Consider the following 19206-nt stretch of genomic DNA (forward strand, 5'->3'; position numbering starts at 1 on the left):
TACACAAGAGCAAGCTACATAAATATTTTAAAACACACATTATCAGAAACAAAATAGTAGTTGCAAGTCCTCCATTTTAAGTGTTAATCTACATAAAATAGGAGTAAACATCTAACAATACAATAGCCTCCAAAACAAGATAAATATGTCCGTTTAACTAAGTAATAAATAAGTCCCTAAGGTTTTCTACCATGAGTTGTCTTCATATTTTCAAACTCTAATTTATACCCTATAGTTTCTGCAAGACTGCAGCACAGTTCTTTCTCTTCTGAAAAAGGACAAGTCAACCTAAGAATCTTTAGTTTTGTTCTTCAACCTCATCGCCGGTGTCTTCAAAACTGGTTTCTGTTGAGCTTCATCCATACAATTCCCTGCTGCTCAAATTTTGGGTAAACCAGAGTAATGGCTTCCTCAGATTTTAGGGATTGACGTGGCTTGCAGAAAAAATACAGATTTTATTCTAACATCCTTGTACAGATTAGGGCAATTTGAGAGTGCTTACTATACCAGTAAACAATACAACAACCCTTTGCTCCTCCAACCAACCTCCTATTTATTCTACTAGTCACAGTTTAGTTAGTTACAAATGTACTGATTTAGTTACAAGTGTATCTGATCCCTATCCATATCTCTACTCTTCTGTCTTTGCACACACACTTGGGGTCTCATCACTTCAGCAGTGCCATTTCGTCAGTTATGTTGGAAGGAACATAGAATGCTCAGAATCTCTTCGTGCCTGGAGTCTATAATATCTATAAAGTCCATCTCATAACTTGGTATAAAGTACTTATCATCGTTGCCAGTAAAAACATACATGCAGCATCCACAGTAACCATTACCAGGTTGATTCGATTTATATGTTTTATAGTCATAACTATTCTTTTTTTCCATTAACAGAATGCTTGACTTACACTTTCAAAGGAAGGTTGGGCAGGAAGAGCAGTCAAAAGGCAAAGATTGCACTGCAACAAACGTGGATCCTGTCCCTTTTGCTAAAAGTACTTCTGAACCAAGAGCCCAACCATCGTTGCCAGCAAAAACATACATGCAGCATCCACAATAACCATTACCAGGTTGATTAGATTTATATGTAATTATAACACTAATCCTTTTTCCATCATCAGAATGCTTCTCAAGTACACAAATATCTCATGGAGTTTTCACTCTCTCTTCTGATCCAACTTCAAGATTCCTCAGGAATGGGATCCCCTTGTTGTTCATTGAAATTAATATTTCTTTAGCTTTGCTTTCCTTTCCAGCAGATTTGTAAAAATGCACAGCTGCACTCATGATGAACCTGTCTCCTTTTGTTGATTCACGTATACTTTCAAATAACTTTGTTCCTTCATCCACATATCCACATTTCAGGTAACCATTTACCATTGTACGGTAACATACTAGATCAGGAACTAAACCAAAAGTTGATAGCCCCTCATAAACCCTCCTGGCTTCCTCAATCAACCCAGCTTTTGAGAAAGCGTGGAGTAAAATATTAAAATGGACACAAGACGGTGGAATGCCTTTTCTCTGCATAGCATATAAAGTTTCCTCGGCTTTATGATAATTCCTGTTCCTTGTGTACCCTTGGATAAGGGAAAGATACGTGAAAGAATCAGGCAAACAACCTTGCCTCTGCATGGCCTGGAAAATTTTATCTGTTTCATGAAGATCTCCGGCAGTAGCATATACATTGATCATGATATTGTAACTTACCTGCATTCCCAATCAAAGGCAAAGAATTAGCACTAAAGCACTAAAGCACTAAAGCACTAAACTATATAATGCCTGAAATGCAAAATATTCCTTTTTGTACAATGTCGGAAGTATGATAATGCACAACCAATGAATTACAAATAACCATTACCAGCATCTGACCACCATCCACATATAAATTGTACGAAAGTTTCTTTAGAGCAAGGTATAATTTAATGAGCAAAATTATCATAAACAAAAAATAAAAAATGGACAAGGACTGAGCATTTTTGGATGAATATCTGGTTAAAAAAATCATATTTACCTTTCCAGGCTTTATACCTTCTTCCTGCATTTTACTGAACAACTTGGAAGCTTCAAGAATCATACCTACAAAATTGAATAATGAAGATTGCAAAACCCTAGGACATACAAAACATGAAGTAAACAAAATAATAATCATATAGATTTGAGAATATCGAAGTGTTAATCTCATCATGTTTGCGCTCTCCATTTTATATCAGATACTAGTGAAGAAGAATTATGCACATGAATTCTAGCCAGATACACGTTGCAATCATAATTATCAGAATTCATCTGGGTTAAGGTTAAAAGATCAAATACCAGCTTTCCCATAATAGCCAATCAAATTCATGTATGTTTTTTCATCCGGCGGGAGACCAAATGAGCTAGCTTTGTTGAACATCTCCAATGCTCTATCCAACTTCAGATCTTGTCCATAGACACTGTGTCATCAGTTTAACATTATGTCTAAAAAACAGAAACCAAAAGGATAGATAGGAAACTTCTGAATCAAAAACAGGCATATCAAAACTATAACCTTATCATTGTGTTGAATGTTTCAATTGATGGAGAAACACCAGAGGAATTCATGCGGTCAAAAATACTGGATGCAAATTGCAATTTGCCTGCAACACCAAAAGAATAAACATACATATATAAGCAAGCCTCCAGTTTCATTTTATCTTTCCTATTCATGCAGGATGCTTGATATCAACCTGCTTCAAGCATGGCCTTGATAAAGGTATTGTAAGCCACAGTGTCAAGCTCCAGGTTGTCTTTAAGACTGCTGTGAATAAAATTCTCAGCCTCCTGATGTTTTCCTGGAAAAGAACTAGGTATGAAATTATCTACCAAATGCCAAATAACGACGAACTAAAATGGTGAATCACTTCCACATTTTCTGAAAATAAAAGATATGTGTGATTTTTTAACAATTCCATGCTATAACAGACATCTTAAAAATAATATCTAATTCTCATGCACTAAATGCAATAGGATGCCAGCATCCCCTTAAAGTTTTGAAACAATTGAAGTACTGTAGGAATTGCTGAAAGGAAGCCAATTAAATTTGAAAACAAAACTTCAGTCTACAAGGGAAGCAATCTTTAACTTTTGTGGATAAAAGAAGAAATTCACAGTGCACTTGATTTGAGAAAAATGGAGGGGACAGAAAATGAAGGGGAGAAATCCCTTCCTACCACTTTTGTCTCTTGTCCAATATTGGGGAGATGTGCAGGGGAGGGCAAAGTGATCTATAACTTTGGAACGTCCTGCAAAAACTATCCTTGAGATTTTATTTAACCTCCTTTCCCCTCTAATATTTCCGAAAATTTCGGTCCCATCCACTCAAACCCTCTGCTCCTGCCCCCTCCTTTGAACCAAAGGCATTGTAAGATAAAAAAAATAAGTGACTGGAAAACAAGATATCCTACAACCAAAAAAAAAAACCAAAAGAAAAAATAAAATCAATAAAGGAAAGCTACCCAGTCCTTAAACATATATATGAGTAAAACCCCTCTAAATACCATGATCCTTAATCAGGTTAAAGCCAAATGGTCACTCATTAAGCTTTTCCTAATGAAACATCAATCAAGTTCCAATCATATGTATCAAACAACAGCAAAGGCAGCAGATCACCAAAAGACTTCCCTGTTCTACCAGAACCAGAAAAACTGATCATACAAGACTGCCCAAGGACCTAGGATATTCCCAACGCACTTAGAAGATACCAAATAAATGATTTCCGTCAAGAAACAGATACAGGACAATGCAAAAATATAAAGACCGAGCTTGCATCATACATAACAGATGTAACAGACGAAATAGCCTCATGCACCCTACAACATGTCACTCATATTAATTTTATTAAGCTAGCCTGTCCAAATAAAGGAATTTGTCTTAGAGGGTGGGATGAGTGCATGATTGAAAAAGATCTTTATTAGTATTAATTTATCAGAGAATAAAAATAATTTGTAATTTATAGACTAGAATTTACTTTTATTGTATTTTTATTTTATTTGTAATTGTAGTTTGGGTTGAAATTGGACTTCAATTGAAAACGATATGCCTTCAAAGTCTAGGCCAAAGAGAGGGAAGAGAAGAGACAGAGAAAGCATGGTTTCTCAAGGAGCATGGAAAGCATGACCAAGCATGATCACACCTCCTATCTCAGCCAAATAGATGAATATTTTAGATCTAGGATTTGGCTTAAGGTACCCAAAATCAACTTCATGAAGTGGGACAAAACTCCTATGACTCAATGCTAAGCAAGAGAATGCATGTAAACTCTCGGCATTAAAGTTACGCATGCATTAAAGATTTGTTCCTTCTTATTATAGATGAGAATTTTAAAGACATGGGAAACTGCCATCTTCAAAGCCCTGTGCAAAATTACTACAGTATTTTACAGCACTTTGCTAACAAACGAATTAACGATTGTAAAGCAATTATTTTATTGCAAGAATCAGGTTGATTCATGGGTCACACTCAAGTTAATTTACTTTTCCAGGGCCATACCTCCATTGGTCAAAGAATTTACAGCAATGCTCATTCCAACAGCGCCCAAATCATGTCCTTCCTCAGTCACTTGCTTGTATAGCAAATAGGCTTTCTCTTGTTTCCCGCATTTAGCATATGCATTGATCATAGAGTTATACAGCAGTTTACTAGATGAGGAGGGATTTACATATTCTGCAAAGATATCTGCAGCTTGTTTCAGCATTTGTTGTTTGCCATAATGATTAATTAGAGAAGCTACAGCGGCTTCTTCCATTCTGCAGCCAAGCTTAATTAGTTGATGATTAAGCAATTCTGCCTTACTGATTTCTCCTGGAAAATGAAAAAATTATGTTGAAAATGGAAATTTCAAAAAAGATATCAAAGAATGTAATATACGATAAATTTTGTATAGACATACCTTCTTTAGACAAGTTGATGATGAGTTGACTAACAACTTTTGATCCCCCAGAAGCATAACCCAACAACAGTTTCAGTAATAAGTTTGTCTTGCTGAAGTTGTCATTTGTCAGAAATAAACTGAGCATCAGCCCAAGAGCTGTAGCGTCAAATTTTTCAATGGGCTCAATGGCCACAAGTTCATCATTAGATTGTGCATCCCCCTTATATTCACAGAGAATCCAATAAAATGTCTTGAAGAATTTATCACTTCGAAAAGATTCATTATTAACCATCTGATATGTCAACTGCTCAGCTTCTAGCAGCATTCCCTCCTTACAATAAACCCTCATAACTGTTCTATAAAGCTCCTTGTCAAAATGGGTCTCATCCTCCCTTATTTGGATAATGAACTCCTTGGCCTTATTAATCAAATTAAGCCCCACATACAAACTGAGCATATCATTACAAGAACCAGCATCAGGTGGACCTGTTTTGGAGAGAGCTACAAATGTTCCTTCAGCAGATACTACATCTTCTTTCATCACATAACACTGCAGCAGCACAATATATGCAAATCGAGAGAACCATAGGTTGCTAGACCTCATGAGTTCAATAACTTGTAAGGCTTTGTCTAGTTTTCCTGAAGCAAGATGGACTTGAGCCATTGCCAAATATGTTTTCTCACTGGTGAGTTGACCACGCTGATTTGTCTCTTCAAATGTTTTTTGAGCATCCTCATATAAGCCCAGTTTTCCATAAATTCTTATAAGCAAACCACATATGACTTCATCAGCGGCAATTTTGTTGCTTACCATTAGTGAAAAAAGGGACAGGGCTCTAGGGTAGTCCTCATATTTGTAATATAAAGATAAAAGTGAAGCACAGGTGTAATTACTAGGAACTATTCCTCGAAAAAGCATATCCTCATACAGTCTTTGCACTTCATCTCTGTTGCCACTTTTAGCACTTATGTTTATAAGCAGATTATAAGTTACCTCCTCAGGAACAACTCCATTATTCCTCATCTCATCAAAAGTCTTGAAAGCATCTTCATGCAGCCCTTCTTTGACAAGTGAGCTGATGGATACGGTATAAGTAAAACTATTAGGTATCACCCCTTTTTCCACCATATCCTTCCACATCTGTACAACCTCTCTATGGAGTGATTTCTTTTGTAAAGAAGACATCATAAAATTATAGACAGCAACAGAGAGAATTGTTCCCCTTTCTTTTACAGCAGAATAAAAAGACAGCATAGCCCTGTGGTGTCCCCATCTGGCATACGAACAAAGCATGGTACCACAAGCAACTTCATCTGGCTCACAATCCACATCAAGCATCTCCAAGAAGATCTCTTCTGCCAGTTTCAGCTTTCCAACTTGCCCATATAAGCGCAATACTATTGTGTAGACAATTACACTTGGTCTGTAGCTCAACTGTTGAGGCACCAAACTATCAATTCACTGTATCAATCTCTATACTTTGGAGGAGAACAACAATATAAAATGAAATAATCATGCCATAAACGGCCGCAAGGTTCACAAATATTTTCATAAAAAATATGACCTTATTTTTTAGGATTTTTTTAAAGAAAATAATTAACAACACTCTTTATCCTTCACTACATTATCATTTTTCAAATTTAGTACCCCAACTTTTTTTCTGACAGATTTGGTTCTAACTATTTTAACTTACATCCAATATTTAATGGAAAAGTCTACGTGTCAGTAGAAAGATGAGGTGGATGTGTTGTATAATGTCACACCAGCATTTCCTTTAAATGTGGAAATCAAGTTAATGTATGGATTAAAATTGCACTATTAAAATAATGGTTGGCCAAATTCCAAATTCAATCAAACAAAAGATGGGGGCACCAAATTCCAAACCAAAAAACAACTAAGCCGATTGATAAAATGAACATAAGCATGCACATAAACATAAATGAATTTGAAAACCAGGTGACCAGAAGCTCTGATGCATAGATAATCTGGTAGATAAAGAATCAACCCAGCTAACACAGTAGGGAAAACATCTTGACATGGTGTCATACCACCCTATCACAAAGAATATGTACAAGATTATTAAGGGATCACAATCCACATACTATTAATCACAAACCCTTAACTATTTATCACATCCCGGGATTTAGGTAATTGATGTAAAAATAACAAACCTAGGAGATATTTGTCTAACATCACCTTCTTTCATTCCTGTAAATGTGAAAACGAAAATAAATATTTTCATATTTCTTAAAAGATTATAAAAATATATTCTTGGGATTTTTATTCCTAAAAAAATTACTCTGTCACATTTTGAACTGTTTCTATTCCCATAACAGGGTGAGTATGTTATAGGCAGTTATAAGTAGAGGTTATTGGCGGAGATCCCACATTGAACTGTTTCTCATTCCTTTACTACTTCTGATTTGGCATAATCATTTTTGGATAATGTTTTTAATTTGCAAGGCTTCCTAGCCATGATCACTTCTAACAGGGATCCTATTTTTATTAGCAAGTTTTGGCAAGATCTTATGGCTTACCAAGGTGTAAAGTTGCAGTTATCCTCAGCGTACCATCCTCAAATTGATGGTAAAACTGAGGTAGTTAATAGATGTGTTGAAACTTATCTGAGATGTATGTTTCTGACAAACCAAAAGAATGGTCCAAGTGGTTGCCACTTGTTGAGCGGTGGTATAACCGTATAACATTAGCTTTCATAATAATATTCAGATCACTCCCTAGGAAATTGTATTTGGTCAACCACCTCCTGCATATCTTCCATATCTGCCAGGAGAGTCTACTATTGAGTTGGTGGATAGAAGTCTTCAAAAGAGGGAGGAGATGCTCAGGTTATTGAAGTTCCACATGAAACGTGCTCAGGAGAGGATGAAGCAGCTTACTGACAAGCATAGGACAGACAAGAAATTTCATATTAGAGATAGGGTTTTGTGAAGTTACAGTCTTATAGGCAAGTTTCAGTGGTGTTTAGGAGTAGTGCTAAGCTAGCCGAGTTTTTTTGGACCTTTTCTTGTTGTGGATTGTGTAGTTCCAGTTGCATACAAGTTAGAATTGCCAGCTCAGTCTCAAATTCATAATGTTTTCATGTTTCTCACTTAAGGAAACAGGTTGGTAATGTCCCTGATTCTGCTACATTACCATCTGCATCAATGTTGAAGGGTACTCCAAGAGAACCTGAGGCTATTTTGGATAGGATGACAGTGAAAAGAAGGATTCATGTTGTGACCATAGTACTTGTGAAGTGGAAACATCAGTTACCCAAGGAAGATACTTGGGAATTCTACTTTGACTTGAAGCGGAAGTTTCCTCAATTCAATCTTGAGGACAAGAATTTTGTTAAAAGGGGGGATTTGTCATAGGCAGTTATAAGTAGGGTTATTTTTGTAAATTATATTGTGTGGATAAGCTATATATAGCTGATCACAACAGAAGCTGGAGTCATTGAATTTTACAAAAAATATTTATGCACTGTGATTCGAAACCAATCAAGAAAGTGTTCGGGTTCCATTCCATTTCCTGGAATCCCCATTATCCGACTTCTTCGTCTCTCTAGATTCCTAGAACATCTATATCAGAGTATCTCATATTTCCACAAGAATGAAAGTTATTATTTACAATAATAACAACCTATTCTCACTGCATTCTTCTATCTTTCTTTTTTACTTTAATTTTCAATTTTTTAATAAAACAAATTTTATTTTTTATCTAAAATTACTAACTAGCAACCAAGCATGTCGATAGGAATAACATTGTTTGGCATAACATCCCAAGGGATATGGTTAGGAAATACAAAATCATACCCATGGTTTGGTTATTAGATGACAGTTTACACTTTCAGTATTTAACCTATTTTCTCCAATTTATTAACAAACAATAATAAGATTGAAGTGAAGAGAAAGAGGAACCTGCAATTTCATCCAATAAAAGAAGTCTCTGACTTGCCTCCACCCCTTTTGCTCCTTGAGCACGACGCACATCTCCTTGAAGCTGAGTTTTCCGACAAAGGAACCCATCTCCATCCTCATGTCGTAGTCGCCATCAACTTTCTGGGAGAGAGAGCGTACTTTTTTTATTGCGGCCACGACGTGCTTGCCGTAGAGGTGACCGTTGCGGTCGTCTTGCAAGTACTGGACCATCTGTTCGGGGGTCCTCTTTATCCATCTCGGGGTCTGCGCCTGCGGGCCCTGGTTCCGCCGCAGAATGCTCTGGTACGCCGCCTTATTCTTTATGATGCGCCGCGCGTTGTCGTCCGACAGAGGTTTCTTCGGGTTCTTCGTCCACGGTTTCGGGCGCGTGGGGTCGCCAAAAGTCGGAGACCACGGGTCGCGCTTGATGGAGCAGCGAATGAGAACGGGAGGGGGTCTCTTCTTCTTTGTCTTTGCCACAAGGGGATGAGGTTTGGAAGGTGGAGTCAAGTAGAGGAGAGGGGATTTCAGACACTCCATTACTATGGAGCTCCCACAGACACTTCACCTCACGTTCAAAATCTGGATATATATATATATATATAATAATAATAATAATCAAATTAGTATATTTTAAAAATTATATATTATTTTAATTTTAATTTATATAAATTAAATATTTAAAATTTTTAAATATAAATATAATACATGGAAAAATCTTAACACCACATATACATTTAATATCTAAAATTTCTAAAATACATGGAAAACATAAATCTACGTATAATTATGAATTATATAAATTAACAATAAATTTATATAAGTAGGTGAAAGATGTTTTCTATTATTAGTTTAAAAGAATTTATTTTTATTTTTATAATTATAATAAAAAATTATATAATATATTTAAATTTTTAGAAAATTAATGTATTTTTTTTAAAAAAATCGATTATACATTCTTTTTACGATCAAGATTTTATAAAGGCTATCTTCTTGTAGTGTATTGTTGAACCAAATGTGTTCAAGCTTTGAAGAATCCAAACCCTTTGAAGATTGATGAAAGGTTGGATGTGCTTGTTGTTGCTGAGCTGTCTTTTAGATAGGATCTGGAGTAGACTTTATGTATAATCCACTCTTAATTGAATCCAAAGCATAAGTATTCTCAATCCTTTTAAAAGAAAAGTGTTTTTCAAACTAAGTGAAAAACAACCTGTTGTTTTGTCGAAACAATCGATAGTTTTACACTTAGGTGTTTTTAGAAAGGTTGAAAACTGTTTTCAGTGGTTGACTTGCGGTCAAAACCAAAACAACCGATTGATTCGTAGAAACAACCGATTGTTTATTTTTGGACCATAACATAAAACTGTTTTGTGCTTTGACTGAGCATTAAATGATTTTCTAACTGTTTACGCTTCAGTTTTTAATGTTTTGACCAATCTTTAAATGCAATTAATAGTTTGTTAAGATTATGCAAAAAAACAACTTTGTTTTAAATATAGAAAAACAAATTTGAGTTTTTCAACTGATTTGAGATTTTGAAAAGTTGAGATTGCTTAGAGATTGCATTGATCAAAGAGTGTGAGATAGGATTTTCATCTTGTATTGATTTCATATTTGTTCTGTAAAAAGAGTAATCCTTTGTATCTTTGAAAGAAACTTTATTTGTATTGCTGAGAAGTGTTGTGTGCTCTTGAGGGGATCAAGATCAACATTCTTAGTGTTGTTGTGTTTAGCCAAAGGAAGTGTGTGTCTTGAGGGGATCAATGTCACTTCTTTGGTTGTGTTGTAAGTAATTTAGGGTTGATTGCTTAGTAGATTCCCCAGTGGTTTCTAGGAAGACTGGATGTAGCTCTGGGTTTAGAGTGAACCAATATAAACTTCTGTGTTCATTCTCTCTATCCTTAATCTCTTTAAATTCAGTTTTGATATTTGTGAACTGGTATAAACAACCGATTGTTTTTCTGGTGCTGTGCTTATTTGCTTTGTGTTTTGGCAAACTGAATTCTGATTCAAGTGTTTCTCGAAGTAATTTCATTCTTGACTTAAAAGTTTGCGAAAACCCTCTTTAAACCATTCACCCCCTCTAGTTTAAAGTCATACATTCTAATAATCCAGGAGTTGATTCTTGTTTGTATTAACTTTCAAAGCTAGTGGAACCAACAATTCTCAAGTTGAATAGTTGAGACTTGATGTAGGATATTGTTGATCTAAACTAATATAAAAACTCTAGTGCAAGCCACTTACTTTGAAAAAACAAGTTTTTGAAGAAGGTTATGATATCAATAGACCTTCATTGTTTTGTTGAAAATTATACTTTTTGAAAAATAAGAATGTGAATATTCTTGGAATTAGTTGATAGAGGAATGTATTATCCTATTATAAATGGACCATATATTCCTATGCATACCATTAATAATATGCAAGTTGAGAAAGATTTTGTTAAGGTAAAAGTCTAACACCCTACAATTTTGATTCAGTGCCTAAACCAACAAAACATGTAGTTGTGTATGATAAGACTACAATAATATCATATAAGGGCATCATTTGGCCAAAGAAAAGAAATTGTTGATAAGGACAACATTTGTTAGTTGAAGATTGAAGTATAGAAAAAAGAACATTGAGCCGACTTTTCACTTCACTTCATACTTAGTAATGAATCTCGGACAAAAGGAATATCACAAAGATAAATCGGAACATCTAAAAAACGTTTTATTCTTCATCATTCAAAGCCTTTTGAAAAGTTTTTGTATAAAGATAAGTTTTTAAGTTTGATTTTCTTAATGAACCTTCTTAGGTAAAATATGCATCATGTTCTCTATCAAAGGAATTGATCACAATTTGATCTTAAGTCGGAATAAATAAGAAAGTATCCACACAAATTATTCAGAGAAGTTGGCAAAGTGTGTCGAACATGACACATCAGATGAACACATTTTAAGTATGCTTTCTTTACAAACCAATTTGCCTTCTTAGCATTATTAATCAACTAATATTTGCGATTTTTTTTAAAACTAATTAAATTACAATTCAATCCTCCCTTATTATGATTTTATTGTTTTCACAGTTAGTATTAGAGCTAGCCGTTAAAGGGTTGAGCCCTTGACAACGACTATAGGAAAAGATTCCACACAACAAGGTCAAAACAACAAATGATAAATTGAAGAAGATCATCTACTGAAAGAGAAGAAGACTGATAAGAAGTCACTTTTCCCAAGCCCAACTAGGTTAAATATGAGGTGTGAGGCATAACCCTAAACATTATTGGAAGAATAGAAAGTGATAGAAAACCCTAGAGGAGGCAACCGTTAAGGAGAAATATCCTGGGTCTTATTTTCTTGCTTTCCATGCTTGTAATGGCCAACATGAGTGGCTAATTCTACCCTTTGAGATTGGGAGTAATTTGTTCAAACTCTTATGTATTGAGGAGATATTTAAACATAATATTTTGTTTTTGATTAATGATAGGTATTGTCATTTTATTCTTAATGCTTGTTTTATTATGATTTTGATCCTTAGATTTGACTGAAAGTACTTCAAAAATCTGACCCAAATGATAATGCTTAACATATTTGAATGCTAGGAATAGATTTGAAATGTTAATTGTTATCAACATGTACTCGTAACGATAAGGATTTTTATAAATATGCGAGAAATTTCATCATCAAATGATCAGACCATTCAGTTAGAAAAGTTCAACATCTTGTTGTTTTGAATAAGTGCTTAAACAAACAAAGCATATAGCTGGATCTGATAAGATAAAGATTAGATCATTTCAGTGCATCATCTGTCAAATGATAAGAAATTGTTGATCAAGCTTAACATCTGTTGAAGAATAAAGTACAGAAGAAAGAAAGTTGAGCAAACTTTTCACTTCATCTGATAAGCATTGATTAATGTAAGAAGAAAAGAACATCACAAAGATCAATCAAAACGTCTAATAAAGATGTGAAATAGTATCATATGATAAACTTTATTCAGACTACAAGCTAACAAAAGATCAAATAATATACTTGAAGCTTGGATCTATTTTATAGAGAATGCCTCTTACTTGCACTAAAAATTGATAACACTTGAATTGTTCATGCTTTTATAGGATTATTGTCTTCTTGAAGCACTTTTACCTTTCTTATTTTTTATCTTTAGCATAGATTTGTAATTTGTGTAGTAAATAAGAGTTGTAACAAATTTGGTATAAAAATTGTATTTTCAGATGAAATTTTTGTATAGATCATTTGAGTTGATTATGATTTTATAGAGTTGATCTTTGTTTTTAAGTTACGAAGTTGCAAAAAATACATTTGGATCATGAACATTGGAAGTTCTAAACTTAAAAGATTAAAACTCTCACATTTGTTGAATAGTAAGGCATTAGACAATTTGTGAGTTGGAAGACAATCCAGTTTCGGATTGTGTAAAAGATTTCTAGTTGGCCTAATTTTTTTTTAGCTTAGGCCCACCTATTTGTAGTAATTCAAACTTTATAAATAGGGGATTGGTGGTGGGTTTATATAAATATTTTCCTTATTTAATCAAATCTCACTCTTTTACTCAGCAAGCGAATCCAGTTAACTTAGTACAATAGAGGGTTGTTGTGTCCACATGAAATTAACACTAACACAATATTATCTTTTAGAATGAAGTGATTTATGTTTTAAATATGGTTTTCATGTAACAAAAATAACAACAACAGTAATATTAATACTACTAACTATTTAGATCAAGAGGTGAAGTGTTAGACAATCACTAAAGTAAAGAGATAACAAAATAGCAAGGATGTTGGAATTGGAGTAACCTTGTGAATATGCTTTGTTATTATTATTTATAAATGCAATGTTTTATTCAAAATTATTGTTCCTATTTTGACCAAACCAAGTTGATTCCTCGTGCAAGGTGATCTAAAGTAGTAAGCCACTATTATGATCTTACATCTGCATTAGGATGGAACAGTTCACTATTGTCTTAACTTCACGCTCTACGACCATTGAATCCTATTGCTGGCTTAATAGGGTTCAAAAGTATGAAATCATCTTCTGTTCTTATTCATGCCCTATGGACAATCAATGTTATTTCTTACCATTGTGTATTAAGCACACTACCAGATCAATATAAAAGTGAAACATGCACCTATAAACAACAACTCTAGAAATATCATAGTGTCATTCAATCCCAACAAAATAGATTTAGCAACTCATAATGAAATATTACAGTATAGCTCGAGATGAGCACCTAAATTACAACAATAAGGGTCATTCGATGTTGTGACCATCTTGGCTTCTAGGTTCCCTCCTCCAAAGGTTTGTCTTCACTTTTTCTGAGTCTTTGACCTTTTTTAACCTGATTGGATACTAATATTCAGACTCTCTGAGCCTAAATCAGCAGAACCTCACTATCTAAGCCTCTCTAAGGATCTCTCTTGATCCTTCTACCTAAACCTCTGAGTACCTCTTAGTATTTAAGCACTCTTCCTTTCTTGCATTTAGTAATGTTTTTCAATTTCTTTTGATGCCTCTCGAGGCTTTGGGCGTTACCCAAGGTCTCTATTTATAGTTTTTAAAATTGGGATTCAAAGGGGTCCAAGAAGATTGGTGATTCACTCGGTGCAAGCCAATCTGCTTGGGGGATTGGCTTTCTTCGTCCTTAAGCATTCTTTTTTAGCTTCAATCTTCATTTTTTGGGCTTCTAGAGATTTCAAAGTCAAGGATTTGTTAGGGGTTGGCTTGTGATCCTACTAATCCCTGCCAAATCTTTAATCACGAGGTAGGCTTGGCTTAGCTTGGGCTCCAAGAAAAATCAAATCCTTTGGATCCTAACTTGATTAAATTTGGCTTGAGCCCTTTTGAGCAAATTTGGGTTTTCTTCACGGTGAAATATTCTATTTCACTCAGCCCTTTACCATGATGAATGACAAGACTATAAAGGATATGTTTGGCGGAATGAAGTTTCTTCTAAAAAGGTTAGAGAATCTTAGACATAGTTACTCTAAAGAATAAATCAACCTAAAGATACTAGAAAGCATGCCAAAGGTATGAAAGCCCAAAATAATGGTTATTAAAAAAGTTCATGATCTAAAAGAGTTCATATGGGATGAGCTTCTATAAACCTTATGAGTGCATGAAGTTCATCTTATGGATAAGGATATTGGAGAATCTATCTATGTGAAAAAAGGAAAGTATGACGATATCTTGAGATCTTTTAGACTCGGAGTTAGATTCAAGCTTAGATGAAGAAAAGAAAAATCTATGTCTAATAGCTGACATTGAAGAAAGGGTCAAATTTAAACCATTATTTGATTTCCTTATAGTCTTTGATTCATCATGTTCTACGTCTTATGATGAAGATGAATGTGATTTTTCTTATATGGATATTCTCAACAACTATAACTTCTTTTTTAGCAATATTTAAAACTAAAGATAAAATTTAAAGTTTTTCTCTTCGAAAACAAGTTAAAAAAGGATAAGATTATGCTGATGAGAAAGCATATGGCTTGGGACATACTGTAATGAAGGTTCAATTGGTTCCATAAAGGGGGATGAAGCCTAAACTTAATTTGTGAAGTATCAAAGATTAAATGTGAATTTTAAACATGAGTAGAGAGAAAGAAGTAGAGAGAGATTTATACCAGTTCACCCAACAACGAATGCTATGTCCAATCCTCAGCCCGCTCAAGAGTCTTTCACTAAGTATTCTCCACCTCTCTAGGTACAAAAGTATTCATACACCTCTTCAGGTATACCATTATTCTATAACTCTATAGGTACACCAGTTTACACCTCTGTAGGTTACCAAGTATTCTTTACCTCTCCAAATGCATAAGGTATTCTCTACCTCTCTTAGCAACCAGTTATAATCTCTCCATGAGATCAAGACCTCTTAACAATGAGAAAAATCTCTATTGATAGAACAATTAAATCTCCCAGGGTAGCTTCACAAGTGAAGGATTTATAATGGCTACGCTCAAAACCTAATTCTCACAAGTTCGCTCTTCACTAGCATATATGAAAGTGTATGCAAAATCTAAACACAACTGAAAAAAGCTTTTTTATACAATATAATGTTTCGTAAATCGTTCATATGTACTTCATTGTTGTGTTCTTCACCCTTGAGGTCTTTATATAGACTTATGAATGTGTGCATTTTAGCTTTATGGTTTCTTCATTCTTCATGCAGCCATTAGACTCTTGATAAGAAAATTATTTCTCTAATTGATCTTTGCACGTCTTTAACGTGTGAGGCATTTCAAATTCTTTCCTCATATTCACTAGATATGAACGTTGTAGCTTTAATCTTCTTAACTTCAATATCTTGACCAATATTCCATGTTGATATTTTTCTTCAATGTGTTAGACGCTCAATATGGTAAGTCTTGCTCTGATTGATCTTTCGTGTCTTGAGTGTGTGAGGTATTTCAAATACTTTCTATATATACCTCAAATATGTCCGTTTGAGACTTTAATTCTCTTTACCTGAATATTTGCTCAAATCTGCCACATTGATCTTCTCCTTGAATGCGCTAGACGTTGGAAATGAAAACTTTTACTCTGATGCAATCTACACATTCTTGAAACATTATAAACATTTCAAAATGTTTCTTTAACAGTACTCGATTAGAATGTTGAAGCTCTAATTGACTCAAATAATTTTTTCTTCTCCATTTTTCTTGATCTTCTATGTAGTAGTAAACACTTAATATGAAAATATAAGCTTTTATGAAATCTTTACCTCTCTAGCACGTATTTGATTTTCAAATACTTTCTCCGCATATGCTTTTAACATCTCTAAACTTGGAATTTTCCAATTCTGATATTGCTTAACTCTTTATTAGCGCAAATATCACTTACTAGCTTTATCTCTTCCCTATTGGACGTTGAGAATGAAAACTTTAGCTTTCAGTTATGTACAAGTCTTTAAGTCCCTTTGAAAATTTATTGGGAACAAAATAAGTATCAGTGAACATTATAATTTATAACATAAACCCTAAACAATAACTATGAATTATTAATGTTTTTTATTCTTAGATATTTCATCTTGAATGCTCTTTTAAAATATGTTTCAAGATAATATTAAATCAAAATGTTGTAGCTTAATTACATCTAATATGGATTTTATTCCACTAAACATATTTAAAAAAATATTTAATATAGAAACAATTCAAATTCTCCTTTTTGAAAACTTTTACAGTGAAATACTGTTTATTCAAATTCTTTCCAAAATCATTTAATCCAATAATCTTATTTCAAAAATACAATTCAAGAATGTCAAATAAGATTTATAATTGAATAGGTAGTGTGTCATAAATTATTCAAACAATAAGAAGGTTAATATGGACACTTCCCTAACATATTGATTCGTCATATGCGTTGAAAATGCTTGCATCATCTGATATGTGCAATCTCTAGCATTCGTCTAATGCTTGTAAGCGTGTGCATGCCTTGTGTTTCCCAGGGAATTCGTATAATATGATTTTCTAATAAGTTCATCAACATTATGAGCATTTAATAGATCTTTCTCAATTGTATCGTCTAATCCATAACCTGATGTGATCTTTTTACGAGCTTCGTCTAAACATTTTATAGTGTTTGTTATCATCAAAACATATAGATGCTCATGTCTGTTTATTTAACATATATTGTCTGACGCACGCAGAGAAAATAAAAATTATGGAAGGAAAAATAACATGTTATAAGCATGAATTTGAAAGGTTTTCAGAAAGCTCTAAATCTTCATTATCAACTTACAAACATATGTCTAATAAGTCTAACCTTGGTTATGATCTCCAAGGTAAGAAAAATCATTTATGTAGTACTAATGTATTTGTGGAGTCTATACAAAGCAACAACTTTTTAATAAACAATCATTAGAAAATATCAGACATATTAAAGGGCATTTATAATGAAATGAAAAACCTTTTTGTGCACGAAAATCAAAGCATCTCAGCACAAAATAATCATCAAATGCATTTAATCTCATTCAAATGCATTGCCACATCCATATAAAAATCATTCTTTTGGATTCAACTTATCTCATTCAGAAAAACCTTTTGTATCGCACAAGCTTTCCATCACTCTCTTACATCTCTGAAGAAAGTTTGAATCTTTAAGTATTCTTTGGTCTCTCTCATCCAAACCTTTGTCACCAAAATTAGTGCTTCTCGAGAAGGTCACACAAAAAGACTTTGTTTTGTTGATTTAGAATGATCAAAGGCTTTGAAGAATCCAAATTCATGTGTTTGATGCAAGGCTGGAGTTGTTGTTGTGTTTAGGATAAGATCTGGGTAGTTTATTTGTGTAATCCACTCTTTGTTGAATCTAAAGCTAATGTGTTTTAAAACCTTTTTGAGTTTAAAGTGTTTTTCAAACTAAGTGAAAAACAACCTGTTGTTTTGCCAAAACAACCGATTGTTTTACTCTTAGGTGTTTTTGAAAAGGTTGAAAACTGTTTTGGTTGGTTGACTTGCTGTCAAACCAAAACAATCGATTGTTTCGTGATTTCAATCGATTGTTTGTTTGAAAATCCTAACAGAATTTTGTTTTGTTAGTTGAGTATGCTTTAAATGATTTTCAACTCAATACGCTCCTTTATTAAATGCTTTGACCAATTTTTGAAAGCTATAAATAGTTTGTTTATGTTTTATAACACAAGAAAAATAGATTTGAGTTTTTCAGTTATGAAATATTGCTTTCAAGTTTTGAACATTCACATTCAACTTTGGTTTTTCTCAAGAGAGAGTGGAATAGGATTACATTTGTATTGATTTCAGATTGTTCTGTAAACAAGTGTAATTCGTTCTGAATACTTTGTAAATTCTGGTGTTGTTGCCAAGGAGTGTTGTGTGCTCTTTAGGTTGTCAAGATCAACATTCTTGGTGTGTGATGTGCCAAAGGAAGTGTGTTTCTTGAAGGGTTCAATGTCATTTCTTTGGTGGTTGGTGTGTAATTTGTTTTGATTGCTTAGTGGCTTCTGGGGATTGGATGTAGCTCTTGGTTTAAGAGTGAACCAGTATAAACTGTTTGTGTATCTCTTTTTTCCCTTAAACTCATTTAGATTCAGTTGTTATTGCTTTGCTGGTATAAACAACCAATTGTTTCTAATAAACCATCGATTGTTTTTCTGGTGCTTTGCTGTTTTGTGTTTTATATCTTGGCTAACTGAATTTCTGATTGAGTTTCATACAAAGAATTTTGTTCTAGCTGAAAAAGTTTTCAAAAAAAACCCTTTAAACAATTCACCCCCCTCTCGTTTAAGGCCATATATTCTAACATGTTTGTCTCCAACGTTGGGGAGGAAATGGTGATGTTTTGGAAACCCCAATTCATCCTTGAAAGATATCTCAAATTTTCCAATCTAAAGCATGCCAACTACTCTCTAGTGGGATGGGTGAAGTTCTTTATCCT

At 33.8% G+C, this 19206-nt stretch overlaps 1 protein-coding gene across 2 annotated transcripts; it reads right to left on the reverse strand.

The window, feature by feature from the left end:
- Positions 1-9382, reverse strand: LOC137806587 (pentatricopeptide repeat-containing protein At5g27270). Of its 2 annotated transcripts, none has more exons than XM_068606787.1 (8): positions 8816-9382; positions 4913-6329; positions 4513-4824; positions 2712-2816; positions 2534-2621; positions 2317-2438; positions 2018-2082; positions 1-1713 (listed from the first exon to the last, which is right to left on the reverse strand). In XM_068606787.1, exons 1-8 carry the CDS (start codon positions 9353-9355, stop codon positions 1150-1152), a joined length of 3213 nt encoding a protein of 1070 aa, XP_068462888.1. In that variant the 5' UTR covers positions 9356-9382; the 3' UTR covers positions 1-1149. The 2 variants fall into 2 exon arrangements, with proteins under 2 accessions (XP_068462888.1, XP_068462890.1); XM_068606789.1 differs by having other exon boundaries at positions 4913-6345; positions 8816-9381.
- Positions 9383-19206: the final 9824 nt, after the last annotated feature.

This window comes from Phaseolus vulgaris, chromosome 3, assembly GCF_000499845.2.
Source record: "Phaseolus vulgaris cultivar G19833 chromosome 3, P. vulgaris v2.0, whole genome shotgun sequence".
NCBI lineage: Eukaryota > Viridiplantae > Streptophyta > Magnoliopsida > Fabales > Fabaceae > Phaseolus > Phaseolus vulgaris.

Bases quoted from the DNA above. Each gene is read 5' to 3' on its own strand.
- LOC137806587 (XM_068606787.1), bottom strand. From the start codon at position 9,355: ATGGAGTGTCTGAAATCCCCTCTCCTCTACTTGACTCCACCTTCCAAA. The intron at 2,622-2,711 runs GTTGATATCAAG...TTGGTGTTGCAG, and splicing joins CAAGGCCATGCTTGAAGCAG to GCAAATTGCAATTTGCATCC. The intron at 2,439-2,533 runs GTTATAGTTTTG...CTGATGACACAG, and splicing joins ACATTCAACACAATGATAAG to TGTCTATGGACAAGATCTGA.